This window comes from Phalacrocorax carbo, chromosome 7 (assembly GCF_963921805.1).
Source record: "Phalacrocorax carbo chromosome 7, bPhaCar2.1, whole genome shotgun sequence".
Lineage (NCBI taxonomy): Eukaryota > Metazoa > Chordata > Aves > Suliformes > Phalacrocoracidae > Phalacrocorax > Phalacrocorax carbo.
This window is the reverse complement of record NC_087519.1, coordinates 22,330,283-22,343,642: the sequence shown is the minus strand read 5'-3', so window position 1 is coordinate 22,343,642 and position 13,360 is coordinate 22,330,283. Positions and strand designations below refer to the sequence as shown.

At 48.7% G+C, this 13,360-nt stretch overlaps 1 protein-coding gene across 5 annotated transcripts in view; it reads left to right on the top strand.

Moving 5' to 3' along the window:
* The window catches only part of ARID3B (AT-rich interaction domain 3B), a 36,812-nt gene extending 25,007 nt beyond the window's left edge, over positions 1–11,805 (top strand). For 4 of the 5 annotated variants that reach the window (XM_064456830.1, XM_064456832.1, XM_064456831.1 and 1 more), the window contains 5 exons: positions 1,521–1,704; positions 2,837–3,096; positions 3,317–3,574; positions 6,359–6,460; positions 7,198–11,805. In XM_064456830.1, coding sequence (XP_064312900.1) covers positions 1,521–1,704; positions 2,837–3,096; positions 3,317–3,574; positions 6,359–6,460; positions 7,198–7,352 — 959 coding nt within the window. In that variant the 3' untranslated portion in view covers positions 7,353–11,805. The remainder of the gene's footprint in view (positions 1–1,520; positions 1,705–2,836; positions 3,097–3,316; positions 3,575–6,358; positions 6,461–7,197) is intronic. The other variant, XM_064456834.1, reaches the window with a different exon arrangement.
* Positions 11,806–13,360: the final 1,555 nt, after the last annotated feature.

Sequence of the window (13,360 nt, the reverse complement as noted above, 5' to 3'; positions counted from 1 at the left end):
TGAAATTGAAGGCAGCCGTTTTAGAGCTGAAAAAGTTTACTCTTTCTATCCAACATCTCATTAACCTGTGGGAATTGGTACCATGAACTAATGCATAACAGGCTTCAAACAGGAAAGAGGGGGAAAAAATGACACATTTATAATGAGGACATCTGCAGAGCTGAGCTGAACTCCTTCTCACAAAACAGAATAAAACCCATTTATAAGGGCCATAAACTGCTCTGCTTCGGGGCATTAACCGAATCGCTGGGTTGATGAGCAGCAGCAGAAGTCTCCCCTGTGGGTTGGGTATTCCATAATTGTCCATTACAGTGCTTCGCAGGCTTTCCTGTAAAGGCTGGTGCTGACCATTGTGGCAGACAGGATACTGATCTCAGATGGACGGCTCTTTGATCTAGGACAATATTTCCTATGCAAAATAAAAGGTTTGCTACATCAGCATTTTCCCCCCTCTTCCTCTCCTTGCCTAAATCTCATTAGTTTGACCTTTTCCAACCCTGTATCACTTTAAGGTGATGCTAAAAGGGCACTATCAGGTTAAAAAAATCAGATTTTCTTACCTCTGTTAACCCACAAGCTGACAAGACTGAACAGGAAGGATAGAGTTGTTTCCCTGTCTGCCCTGTTTATCCTCACAAGGATAGAGCAGGACCTTATTTGGGGCTGCAAAAAGTGCTTGGATGCCTGGTGCTTCTCCCAGGAGCCACAAGGATGCCTGGCTTTGCGGTATCTGCAGTCAGGCATACTGATGCTCCATTATGCTGCTTATTTGTTCACCTCCACCATCAACACTATTTCTTTAGCTTTCTCGCAACAAGTTACTGCTCCAGCAGCTGGGTTGCTGTTGCTATCACAGTACACATGTGGCCTCATCAGTCTGTCATTGGGGAGCATGTTCAGGGGAAAGGAGTGGGAGGGTGAAAATGCATTGTGAGAACAATCTGTAGCAAAATGTTATGCATGTGCTTGTGAGGGAGGACAGAAGTAAACATATGTGGGGGAGGGAGATGCTCTCAAGTGTCATGTACCCTTTTCTATTGCTGTTCCCGAGCAATACAGGGGAGAAAATCTTGGGGAGTGAGGAAGCCAAATCCCAACGTGTAAGTGGCTTGAGTTGCTTGGCTGCTGAGGCCCTTCCTGAGAACAAGCAATGCAGATTTTTTTTTCCTGAGACTGGCCTGGGAGCTCAAAAAATGATTCCTCTGAGCTGCTCCCTCACCCTTGGACTGAATAGTTCCTATTTCCCCTCTTTCTATTACAGAAGTTGCTCTTAGCTGCAGGTTGTTATTTGTCTGATAATTGCTTTTGCCTACAGGAAAGGATTTTTCATGAAAAGGACGTGCCATGTAGCTACACTTCTCTGGCTCATTTACTCACCCATTGAGAGGCCTCAAGTCAGGCTGCAAATAGAGTTGCCTGTATTTCCTATTAGAAAGAAGATCAATAGCCCCAACCTGCTGGTTTTCTTGGACTCATTTTCTCTCTGACTCCATGTTTCCTTCCCTGCTGTTTCCCTGCAGGAACTCCCATCAATCGGATTCCCATCATGGCAAAGCAGATCCTGGATCTCTACATGCTCTATAAGCTGGTGACTGAGAAAGGAGGGCTAGTGGAAATCATCAACAAGAAGATCTGGCGAGAGATCACCAAAGGCCTTAATCTGCCCACCTCCATCACCAGTGCCGCATTCACACTTCGAACCCAGTAAGTCCAGAAGGCCAGACAGCATGGATGTTGACACAGGGTGGGGAGTGGGAGGATGAAAAGCAGGGACTGGGGTGGAAAAGTTGAAAGACTAAATTCTACTCTGTGGCCAGGGAGGAGCTGATAAATTGCTTTATTTATTCCTTTTATCCAAGGCGTTTTCCTATCTATTCCTTCTCTTCTCCTTGTTCTTAGCAGTGATTCTTCCTGAACTCATTCCCCTTCCACCCCTACAACCCCATCACTAATATGCCATCGCCTTGCTTGTTCGCTGTGCTCTGCGCATCCCTCCATCCTGTGCCTGTCTTGCCTCTTCAGAGCTTAAACTCCTCAGGGCAAGAAGGGTCTTGCTCTGTCTCTGAAGAGTACTTGGCACAGAGAGGAGGGAGGGAGGCCTCCTGATTTGTAGGCATCAAGTATGAACTTGATTGTGGAAACTTGCATTTAGCACCTACTTACTGTGAGGATTGCTTTTCTGACTTGAGGTACCTCACATTGATGAGGCAAGCAAAAAGGGACAAAAAAGGTACAGTAAGCAGAGAAAAAAGAACAGTGAAAGTAAACCTACTGTAAAATTGATGAATCGGGCAACGCTGTGCTTTAGTGACTTGAGTATGGAAGTCTGGGCTCTGGGAATCCACACCCTGCTCTTACGCAGACTGTTTTCTTGGAAGTTATTAGAGCCGCTGAGTCCCAGAGAAGGAAGCTCCTTGCCATTTCTACAGCCTTTGGTGCAAACAGGTTATCTCCTGCAAGCATGCATGTAAGGTTTGGTGCTGCCCAATACAAATGACTTGGACAAGGGTAATTCCTCAAACTTCCTTCCTTACATTAAGTGTTATGGTCCAAGGTCTTAATTCTTACAATTTTAGATGGTATCTCAGTTGTAAAGGAGTTCTATAAACATTGAGTAAACTCAAAGTTTCTTTGAGAGCTGTGCCTCACACCCAGACTGCTCAATGCTTATCAAACCAAGCGCAGCAGTGGCTGTGGTTCTTGGGCAAAGACTCCAGATCTGCAGAGGACCTCAGTCTGAAAGTCTTCCTGAACGTGAAGTTTGTTGCTGTAGCCTATAACTTCATGTTCTATTGAGAAACCTAATTGAGTTTCCCTGTGCTCACCTATCTCCCAGGTATATGAAGTACCTATATGCCTACGAATGCGAGAAGAAATCCCTCAGTTCTCCTGCTGAGCTTCAGGCTGCAATCGATGGCAACAGGCGGGAAGGCAGGCGGCCCAGCTACAGCTCCTCATTGTTCAGCTACTCGCCCACCACCACGGGGCCTCCTTCCCTCCTGTCTCCCCCAAAGATCCGCTTCCCCATCATTGGTGTCGCACCAGGCAGTGGGACCAGCAATCCTCGGGTGTCTCCAGCAGCAGCTGTCAGGAAAGGTCAGCTACTTTTACTCACAGCAAAGAGGGTGGCTGGGTTAAGAGGTGCAGGTACTGAAACATACTTATTTTCCATTTTGTCTACTCAGGCTAATCTGGACTTGAGAGCAGTGGGACTTGGGTGGCTCTGGGTTTGCAGAATATTCTGAGGTTTAAACCTCTGTGTGTTCGCTTTAGGAAGGGCCTGTGGGAGGGACTAAGTGACTCTCTCCTTTTCTAGGTGACGGTGTGCCCTTGACTGTGTCTATGCCAAATCGTATTGCTGTGCCAGTGACCTTGGCTAGCCAGCAGGCAACTGTGGCAGCAAGAACAGCCACCCTAGAGCAGCTGAGGGAGAGACTGGAGTCAGGAGAGCCTCCAGAGAAGAAGGTCTCGCGGATGACAGAGGAGGAGCAGCGGCTTGTCCAGCAGGCTCTTCAGCGCAACCTGTTCAGCATGGCACGGCAGATCCCCATGAAGATCAAAATCAATGGCAAGGGTAAGCAGCACCTCTAGACACACAAAAGGTCTTTGCAGACTGTAGAGGGGAAGGAACTCCTCCCAGTCTAGGATGTCAAACACCTCTTCACACACAGGCTTGATTATCTGTCTGGGTACCAGGCAGAGGTTGCTGTCAAGAAGCTGTTAAAATGGAGCACAATAACTGCAAAGCTAAACTGTAGTAATGTTTTATTAGTTTTTACTTACTGCTGCTGTTTTTATTCTATTCCTGTTGATGCATAATCCAGCATCATCGGAATCCAGCCTGGATTCAGAGACACCCTTGCTGCGTTCAGAAAGCTCTCTAAGCTGATAAAACCCACTTGACCCATGCAACAAGACCCTTACTCTGAGCTTATGACCTATGTTGATCACAGTGATATTGCTTCAGGACTCAAGCTGTTAGGTCTCTGCAGAACTTGCACTGTGGGCAGTTACTAGTTTGAGTTGACACTTGCGGCAGTGCTCTGTTGCAGGCTGTAAGTATGCTCCTTCCTCTGTGTGAAGCACGTGGGTTGGCTGAAATTGCTTTGAGCCACATATCTGACCCCCTCATGTTTAATACCTGGTGTATACTTCAGATCCAAGAGCATGGTTTAGCCTAGCCAAAGGCAGTCCTGTGATTCTGCAGTCAGTAAGCTGACTTCTGTAGGGGAAGCCCCTCATGTGCCAGATGCTCAGCGCTCCCCTGCCCTGCCCTCATCCAAGCCTCATGCCAGCATTGTGCTGCAGGGAATAATTTTCTGTCCTTTCCTGGTCAGGAACCCTTTTAACTGATCATGGAGGTAACAGCTTTTCCCGTACAGGTAGCAGACTGCAGGAGATGGGGGAGAGACTTGCCTGACTTTTAGGGTTCCTTTGTCAGGTGTGACGAGGAGGCCACAAAGACCAGCGTATCTGCAGGAGCCCTACACATCCCAGCGCGTTTAGCAAGTCAGGTGACTTCTGCCAACATCTGCTGCAATCCTACACACAGCCTCCAGGCAAAGAACTCCTGGCAAGGCTGGGTTGGAAGGTCATGTATAAGCAGCATTCATGGCCTGGGAAATGCACTCCTGAAATGCTTTTTAAATGTCGCCCTGTAATGGTCACATTGTCAGGATCTATACTGTTACATAGTGGCTTCAAAAGCTGATTAAGTGCCATGGCTCCCTTACCTATCCTGGGGGCTGTACTTCACTGGACAGCAGAGCCTCAGAAAATTTCAGTCCCAACAGCTGCTTCCTTCAAACCTTTTGATCCATTAAAATTAAAGGTCTCAGACCCCCTATTAATTGTACATTTGGATGTAGGCACAAGGCCAGGCAAGTTTGGCACGGCTTAGACGAAAGGGAAGAGTTGTCCTTGAGGCCTTTGCTAGCAATGCTGGTAAATGCTTTATTGAGACGCTTTGCCAGAAATACATATGGCAAAGAGTCAAAGCAGGTTTCCCCTCTGAAGCAGCTTGCTGGGGAATTAAATGGGATTGGGTCTTCATGTCACAGTTCTTGACAGCTGTGCACCCACCTCGTTTTCACATTTACATAAAAACAAAAAAACTGAAACAGTGAGTAAAAGGGAATGCAAATTTTATCAAGGAATGTTCATCCCCTCTCATCTCACTTTTTTTATTCTACCCTGAACTTCCTAAATCAAAATGCTACAAATTTTAATTTCTACAAATAGTAACAGGCTGAGGGCTGAGCCCTAAGGACTCGGTGACACTATTTCCACCTTTGTTAGGTGACTGTAGACAAGTCTGTTCTGTCTTTTGTGCCCTAGTTTTCACAACTGCAAAACAAAAATAATATTGTGCTTTGTGAAGTGCTTTGACAGGTGCTTTTGAAAAGCACCGCATGGGCTTATCATAGCTTGATAGCAACATTTAGGTTAAATGTTAACGATGCCCTTAGCATTCTTTACAGGGACAGTGGGCTGGCTGTCCTGGCAGACTTGAAAGGAGCTAAAAACATGCATTTTTACATGCAGTGTCAGAGCCTGAGCAGACTGTCCGCATAATCTCCCTGTTTTAATAGCCTAATGCCCCAAAACCAACATTGGGTGGACCGGTAACCATGATACGGCTGTACAAACTGTAAACACTCATTCATGACTGCAGAGAAGCAATCCTACAAGTCAGGCTCACAGTTATGGGTCGCTGAAGTTGGAGGTTCAGAAGTGTCCGGGAGAGTTTGGTTGTCAGTGCAAATAAAACACCTGCTCTGCATTGGCGCTTTGAGCTGCCCATTGTGGCTTAGAAGGGAGCTGCCAGGCTGAGGACACAGGGGGCAGCAGTGGGTGGGGAACCCACAACAATAGCAAAAACCCCACAGATTTCACATGCACTGTAGGGGCAGCCAAGTGCAGTGTTCCTGGGTTTGAGTCCTTGGTGCTGGGGGTAGTCCCCTCCCTCCAGCGGCCGCTGGAGCTGCTGCAGTCTGAGCCCTGCACAAGGAATCACACCAGCTCCTCCAGAAGCTGCCACCTCTCAGGGGAGGGGGAGAGGACTCTGTGTGCTGGCAGCTTTTTCCTTGGAGGGGATGTTAATTTGGCCCTCCAGCGTGCAAGTCAGGCAGAGATGTGCAAATGCCAGTTGGATCCCAGCCTATACTCAGTTTACACTGAAGCATTTAAACACCTTTGTAGACTTACTTTATAATAGGACAAGAAGCACACATTGTATAGGGATTTCCTCACCAAAGAAGAGACAAAAGGAGGTCTGTGGACACCTTTGATCATCCCTGGATAGTGTGGGAAACGGGATAGTTTACTCTCTAACTCTGCATCTCTTCTTTCTTGAAAGAAGATAAACCGGACTCGGCGGCAGCGGCAGCACTGAATTTGTCACCTAACGGCATTGGGAGTATTAACATGTCGGTGGAGATTAATGGCACAATTTATGCTGGTGAGAAAGAACCTCTCCTGGGGATGGGTAGAGAGCCAGGCTGGTGGTGCAGAGTAGGACGTGGAGAGGGTGGCATGCTCCTAGGGGCTGGTCTTTGTGAAAGCACAACGCACACAACCTGTCTGGCTTAGAGAGTTCAGTAGGAGATTATTTCTTTTCTTTTTTTTTATCCTAGGCAGTCAAGATTAATGCACTTACCTTTTGGTAGTGGTGGTTGCTAGTATATTTTTAGATATAAGGGAAGGAACTTCTATGGAAGGGTTAGCAGGAAGGAGTATTATCCCTCTTCTGAGAAGTGGCTTTACTCAGTCTTCCCTCACGCATCTCTGGAAAGCAGGAATTGTTGTCCCCTGTACTCTGCTCAAGCTGTTTCACTTCTGCAGGTCACCCACATGCATCCTTGGACAAAGCCTAAGTGGGAGGCCTGGCACTGCAGTGCAGTGAAAGGTGCTTCTCTCCTCCAAAGGCGTTAAAGCCATTTGGGATCTTTGTCTTCTGTAAGCACAACATCCCCATGACAGAGGCTGCCAGAACAAGTCCTGGGGGATCCCTTCCTATATCCTGGTCACTGCTGACCCTCTGATCTGTCTCCAAGCTTGTCTTGCACTGAGCCTCTTCCTGCTGGGATGAGATCTCTGGGGTTGGATAGACTGATCTTTGCTCTGTACCCTATCCTTCTCAGCTGTGCCACCCTGTAGTCGCAGTAACCCTTCTCTGTACCCCTCTCTGCCTTTCAGGAGTGCTCTTTGCCCAGAAGCCAGTCGTCCACCTCATTGCGGGCTCCAGCACCCAAAGTTCCTGCAGCAGCAGCAGCAGCTCCCACTGCTCTCCCAGCCCTACCTCATCCCGGGGAACCCCCAGTGCAGAGCCCTCCACCAGCTGGTCTCTCTGATGGACAGCCCAGCCTGCTGTCTCTCACACTGGCCTCCAGCAGCTCTTCCTCTCTGCTCTCAGCAGGGAATGAGCCAGGAAGGAGTCGCACAGATTACCTCATCTCAAGGAACCTGCTTTTGTGGTTGGCCAATGGCAAGATGATGATGCTGATGCTGAAACCTTTCCATGCCAGCGAGTTCTTCTTCATCATCTCACTTGTCCAGCCTTTTTCTTTGTTCTCCCCTTTCTTCCTCCCTTTTACTTTTTTTCTTCCTCCTCCTCCCAGGGTTTGCTGTGTTCCTGTTGGGGAGTGGGACATGGAGGAGGGGGGCATGCCTGGCGTTTTTCAATCAGGGATGGTGTCTAGGAGCTGCGGGTTGAGAGATGGCTGAGACGTCACCAAGGCAGGTGGAAAGAGCTGGAGCTGGGGCAGGGAAACTTGGTTCTTCTCGAACCAATAGCCACAAGGACTCTTCCCACCAAAAAAACTGTGTATTGACAATCCTGAAAGCTGGTGGGGTGCCTCGCCCCTGCCCTCCTGTGGCTTGTGCTAGAGAAGGCCATGCAGCTGCAGAGCAGGCAAGCTTCCTCACTTCTCTTCAGGCTCCGTCATGGTCCAGTGTTTGTATGTCCTCCCTTAGAACACGTGCTCTTGGCTTGTAAGCTTCCTTCCCCCTCTCTGAGGTCTTGGCAAGAGGGGAAGGACTTTCTCACTGCTACATTTGACCCATAGATGCATTAAAAACCTTTTGATCAGCTGCTTCATTCTCCTGGCTGGTGCTGGTCTTTTCCCTAGTGTTGCATTTTTCAGACTTTCAGCCAAGCTTTAAATGCCCTTGACCTTGTCTCTCTCTCCCCTGGAAGAACTTGTCCCACTGCCATTTACCCTGACAGCCTGAACTTATTTTGGCTTGGTGTCTTGATCCTCTGCCCCCTTGACACAACAGGGCTGTTATTTAGGTTGATCTCAGCTTCCTGGAGCTACTTCCTTCTCATATGGAGTCTTTCAGTGCCCCTGGGAGCTCTCCCTGCCTGTGTGCTGAGAAAATAGAAGGTGATATTTGAAACGTAATTCAGCGGGGCTGTGGGGCGTGTGTAGGTATTGCAGTTAACATGACACATGTATCTTCACTGGTCTCAGAGCAAGCCTACAGATGCCCAGTCCCCTTCAAATTGTGAGGGAGCAAAAAGAAAGCAGCTCTTGGTTGAATAAGACCTTTTGGTCTCCTGGGTGGGGGGGAAAAAAAAAAGGAAATCTGGCCCTTCCTTGCCCTTTCACCTCAAACCTCCACTTGAAAGCAAACAAAGGCTGGCCATGGCTCTCCTGTCTCTGGAGCCAACCAAGCTTAGTGATTCCATGAACTCAGCTCCTGCTCAGGTGGCCTCATTCTGTCCTCTTTCCTCTTGCTGGCCTTTCCCACACGTGCTTTCCCCAGCCTGGAGATCGGATCCAAGCGCTATCCATCCTGCCCTGGTGACGTCCTTCCAATCTTCGAGGCCCAAGTCAGGTTGTTTTGAGCAGATGAAATACCTCAGATATGTACTTGTTGGTTTTGTTTGTTTTGGATTGGTTTTTTTAACCTCTTCAGGAAGTACTGGCATATCTTATTGCTTGTTTTTTATATGTGGTTTTGCTGACATTGTGGGGGTTGGTTTTTTATTTTTAATTGTACCACCAAAGACAGAAGAAAAAAAAAAAGCTGAGCGAAGGAGCCGTGACTTCCCCATCCTTTAGGCCAGCAGGAGAAAAGCTGAACAGCGCTATCCCAGGACATGGACATGACACAGGAGGACAGGTAGAGGTAGGAAGAGAGGGCAAGAGTGACCGACTTAGAAGATCTGCCCTTCATGTTGGACACAAGGGTGTCTCCGAAGTCCCAATTATTTCTCCAAGCTCCAGGATTTGTGCTTAACTTTAACAAAGCTGCTTAGCACAGCCAGGAGATGACAGCACTGCTTACACTACAGATTGGCCAGGCCTCTCGCAGGAAAGTAGTTTCTGGCACCTGAAACCACAGCTTTGGTCTTGTGCTGTACCCAGCCACCACCTCAGCTGTGCTGGGGCTTTGCATGATCCCAGACACGGCTAATTCTGACTGTGCTACAAGACTAAGCCGTGTTGGGTAGCCTTTGTGAGAGGTGCCAAAATAAGTTATTCTAGTCTTTCCACCCATATGTAGGTGCCTGTGCAACAACCACCTGAGCTAGAAGATGTGTTTCACTAAGATCATAATGTGTGTTATAATTCCAGAGGTTCAGCTTGCTAAAAATCAGTTTCCTGGAGAGTGGTGGTGAGTTGCCATGTGTCATGCCAGTATGAGAAGAGAAGGTCACCTTTTATCTGCTGCAGGTGAGCTGAGCTGTTGGGAGCATTTAGCTCTGTGCAGGACGGGAGGCTTGAGGTGCTGTTGCTGTTACAGCCTGTGCCTGCCTGCACCGCTGAGCCCGAGCTCAGCCCTGAAGTCTGTCCCTTCCCTGCCCAGTTATTTCTGTGATGCACTGTGAGCAACTTAAGCCTGTCTTACTAATCTGTGAGATGCTACAGGTCCAGGAGCGATGCCCTCCTGTAACCCCTCTGGTTTAGCCATGGCATGGACCCTGTGCTCCCAGAAGCTCTTTATTTTATACTACTGAAAAGAGCATGGCTTTTAAAAACACCAGGCCAGATACTGCCACAGGAGAAGCCCCATTAACAGCCTGGGGATTGGGCTTAAAAATGTTCATAGAAAACGAGATGGATAATCCTTCCTTTAAACTGCCAAATGTCAGGTTCTCCTTTTTCATCCCGCAGCACTACTTGGCTGGGCTGCTGCTCTGTTCTTGAGAGCTCTGAGGTCTTGTGCTAAGGCTTGGATCAACCACAGGTGGCACCTCCTAGTTACAAGAGGCTCTATGCTCTCTATGTGTTAGTTTATACACTATGGCTTGAGTTATCCTGCTGCCTGACATTGTGAGGACTCAGAGGAAGAGAGAAAGTGGCTGAGAGTGCATGTGTCCTGAGATAGATGCTGCTCTGACATGTTCCCTCTCTGGCTGCTTTTAGCCGGAGTGACGACCACCCGCCAGGCACAGGGAAGCTGAGCTGCTCTTTGGCTGCAGGGCGTTTGCTTGGCAGATCCCATAGGCCTCCACGGCATTTCATCCTTGCAGGCTCAGAGAGGATTTTCCAGACTCGGGCTTATTCAGATTGGGGATTTTTCCCTTTTTTGTTTTCTCTTGGTTGGTGTTTGGTTTTTTTTTTTAATTGGGGGTGGATTTCGGGGCTGTTTCCTACAAGTGGGACTGGGGGACTTTGCTTTTCCTTATGCTTTCTTCTCTGGTCCTGGGGAGCAGAGGTTAGTAATGGGTGGTTTTGCTAATGTATCACATGCTAACATTGTGTTTTCTTGCACAGAATGGCACTCGAATCACTGAACTGCTAAACAGCTTTGACACTACTAGAGTATTAATGTTTATAAGCTTTACACAACTAGACTGGAAATAGACAGGGACTAACAGATTGTTTTGTATCCAATTCAGGGAAAGAATCAAGTTGGGATGTGTAACAGATACCTCAGTAAAAATAAGCTGCAACAATAAACTGGTCCTTTCTCAGTACATGATGACAAGGACCAGCCATTTGGACTGTGAAGAGTAACCCTTTCGCAAAACCTGGCTTTGATACTGGCAGTTGGCTTAATGCATGTTTCGCTGAGCTCCAGATCTCCTACTGAGCTGCCAGGCTTTGGGATCAGGGTTATGGAAACCAGCAGCAGAGACGGGGTGGAGGAGCCAGGGAAAGGCTGAGCAAGGGTGGTGGATCCCCCACTCTCTCCCGGCTCTGCTTCATTTCACTCGACCGTGTTCGATTGTATAGTACTCAGGGGTTTTGATACTGCGGGTAGGACTGTTCCTCGTGTGAAGTGCTCCGCTTTGCAGTGTGGCTAATTCTTTCAACTCCAGACCAGCAAAAGTTTTGCAGTGAGCAGCCAAAAAAAAAGCCTTGATGCTACTGTTTCAGGGGGAGATTTGCCAGCAGAGTTTGCCCAGCTGGGGAAAAACAAAAAACCTGCTTGTCCTCTTCCAGCAGATCCCAGTTTATGCTGGGAAGGCACAAAGATTGTGAGCTGGGACAGGGAGAAGAGGCAAGGGGGAGGCTGTGTGCCTGCTCGGCTCCCAAAGTGAATGTGACCGTGTCACACCAAGTCCTTTTGGCCGCTGAGTACGCGCCTCTGTGTGTGTGTGTGCTCCAAACAGATTCAGATCAGAAGATGTTTTCACCAAACAGCTGCAGCAGCCTTGCTACTAGTTTTCTTACCTATTTAAAAAAAATAAATAAAAAGAAATAAAAAAATGTGATAGCCTAGGCGGTGGATAAATACCTCAACGTCTCCTTCCAACAAGTGTCTGTATATGTTGTTGTTGGGTTTTTCTATCTTACATGTTATCTGAATGTTTATATTCCAATAAACTTCTACCTCTTCACACAGTGACCACACAAGCCTGATTTGTGGCCGTGCTGTTTTGCTCAAGTGAGAGTTAAAGACTTCTGGGCCCCTTCTTCAGCCAAACAAACTTCCCAGAGGCTGGGTCAGCCTAGATGAGGTCTGTGTCCTTGCAGGTCTTTATGCTCCCAGTTCTTAGCTTTGTGAGGAGAACTGGGCTGTAAAGCTGGTGTGATGCAGTTTTGGAGCTGTGGGTAGAAATGAGCTGGGTACCTGGGAGGTGAGATGATCTGGCTTCCAGGATTCTCCCTCCATGCACCTCTGTGGGAGCACAGGCATTAAACAGCTGAGTTGCACTGGATCTCCTTTCCCAGGTGCTGCTGAAGAGCTCATAGATGGAGCTGTACCTGCCCTGTGTCCCTTATCCAGTCCTGGCTCCTCGAGGGCCAGCCTCAGGCAGGAGTCACTCTCCCAAGTCCCTCCTGTGTCACTGCTGCCTCTGCACAAAAAAGGACATTTAATGCATCCCATGGTTTTGCTATTTACATAGCCCCTGACGGTTTTCAAGTTATTGAACCAGTTCAGCAGTGGGAGAGGAACTGGTTTCCAGCCCTTTTCATACCAGTGTTTCTGAGGCCCCAGTGTCTGCATTTGTTTTGGTTGGCGGCCTGTCTGAGCATGCTGGGATGGGGCCCAGTGTGTGCCTTTCCCCACCTTCCCACCCAGCTCACCACACCCCCGTGTCATGGAGTGGGAAAGCTTCTCCCATCCTGCCTACACTTTGCCCATGCTGCCTGCAGGCCCTTCCATCAGCATTGGGCACCCACATGAGCTGTGAAACACCCATCCAAGGGTGATGGCTGTGCCAGGGCTGCAGCACACCTTGGCTTGGATCCTCACTGTTCCCCATGGCTGGGATACTGTAAACCAGCAAGTTGCGTGTGCTTTGAGCATCCCTGCTGCCTCTCTGTGGAGGATGGATGAGCCTCTGCCTGCTAGATGGGTGTAGGGGAGCCACCCTCTTTCCATTGTGGCCCCAAAGGTGACATGAAAACGGAGATGCAGAGAACCTACTTTTTGCACTGATATTTGCAGGCCAGGCAAGTCCCTGAGCTCACACCACAGGTCCTGGCTTCTGGATAACCCTGCCACAGGCAAGGGATGTGGCTAGTGCCCATCACCAGGGCTGAAAAGTTCAGCTGCCTGTTGGTTTCTCTGCTGATTTCACTCCACACTGCAAGAAGAGCCATGCCTGTGTTTTATGGCCCCACCACCACCTCAAGGATCCTGGTTATCAGAGGAGAGTGGGCTGGTGGAGCTGCTCGCCTCACCTGGGCTCCAGTCCCAGCCTATCCACCCAGCGGGCAGGTGAAGGTAAAGCCTTTTCCCCCCACATTTCCTCCTCTCCTGCCCACCAGTGGGTTCAGCTTTTCTCAGCTCCAACTTTTCCCCACATGAGCTCAGCTGAGACAGCTCAAGGACTCACCTCCCCTCACTGCTCACCTTAAAAAGCCAGATGCCTGAAGTAGTTAAGGTGGGTTCTGGCAATGGTGGGGAGCAAACACCCTTGGTGTGCACTGCTGTGGGTTTTATCCACCAACAG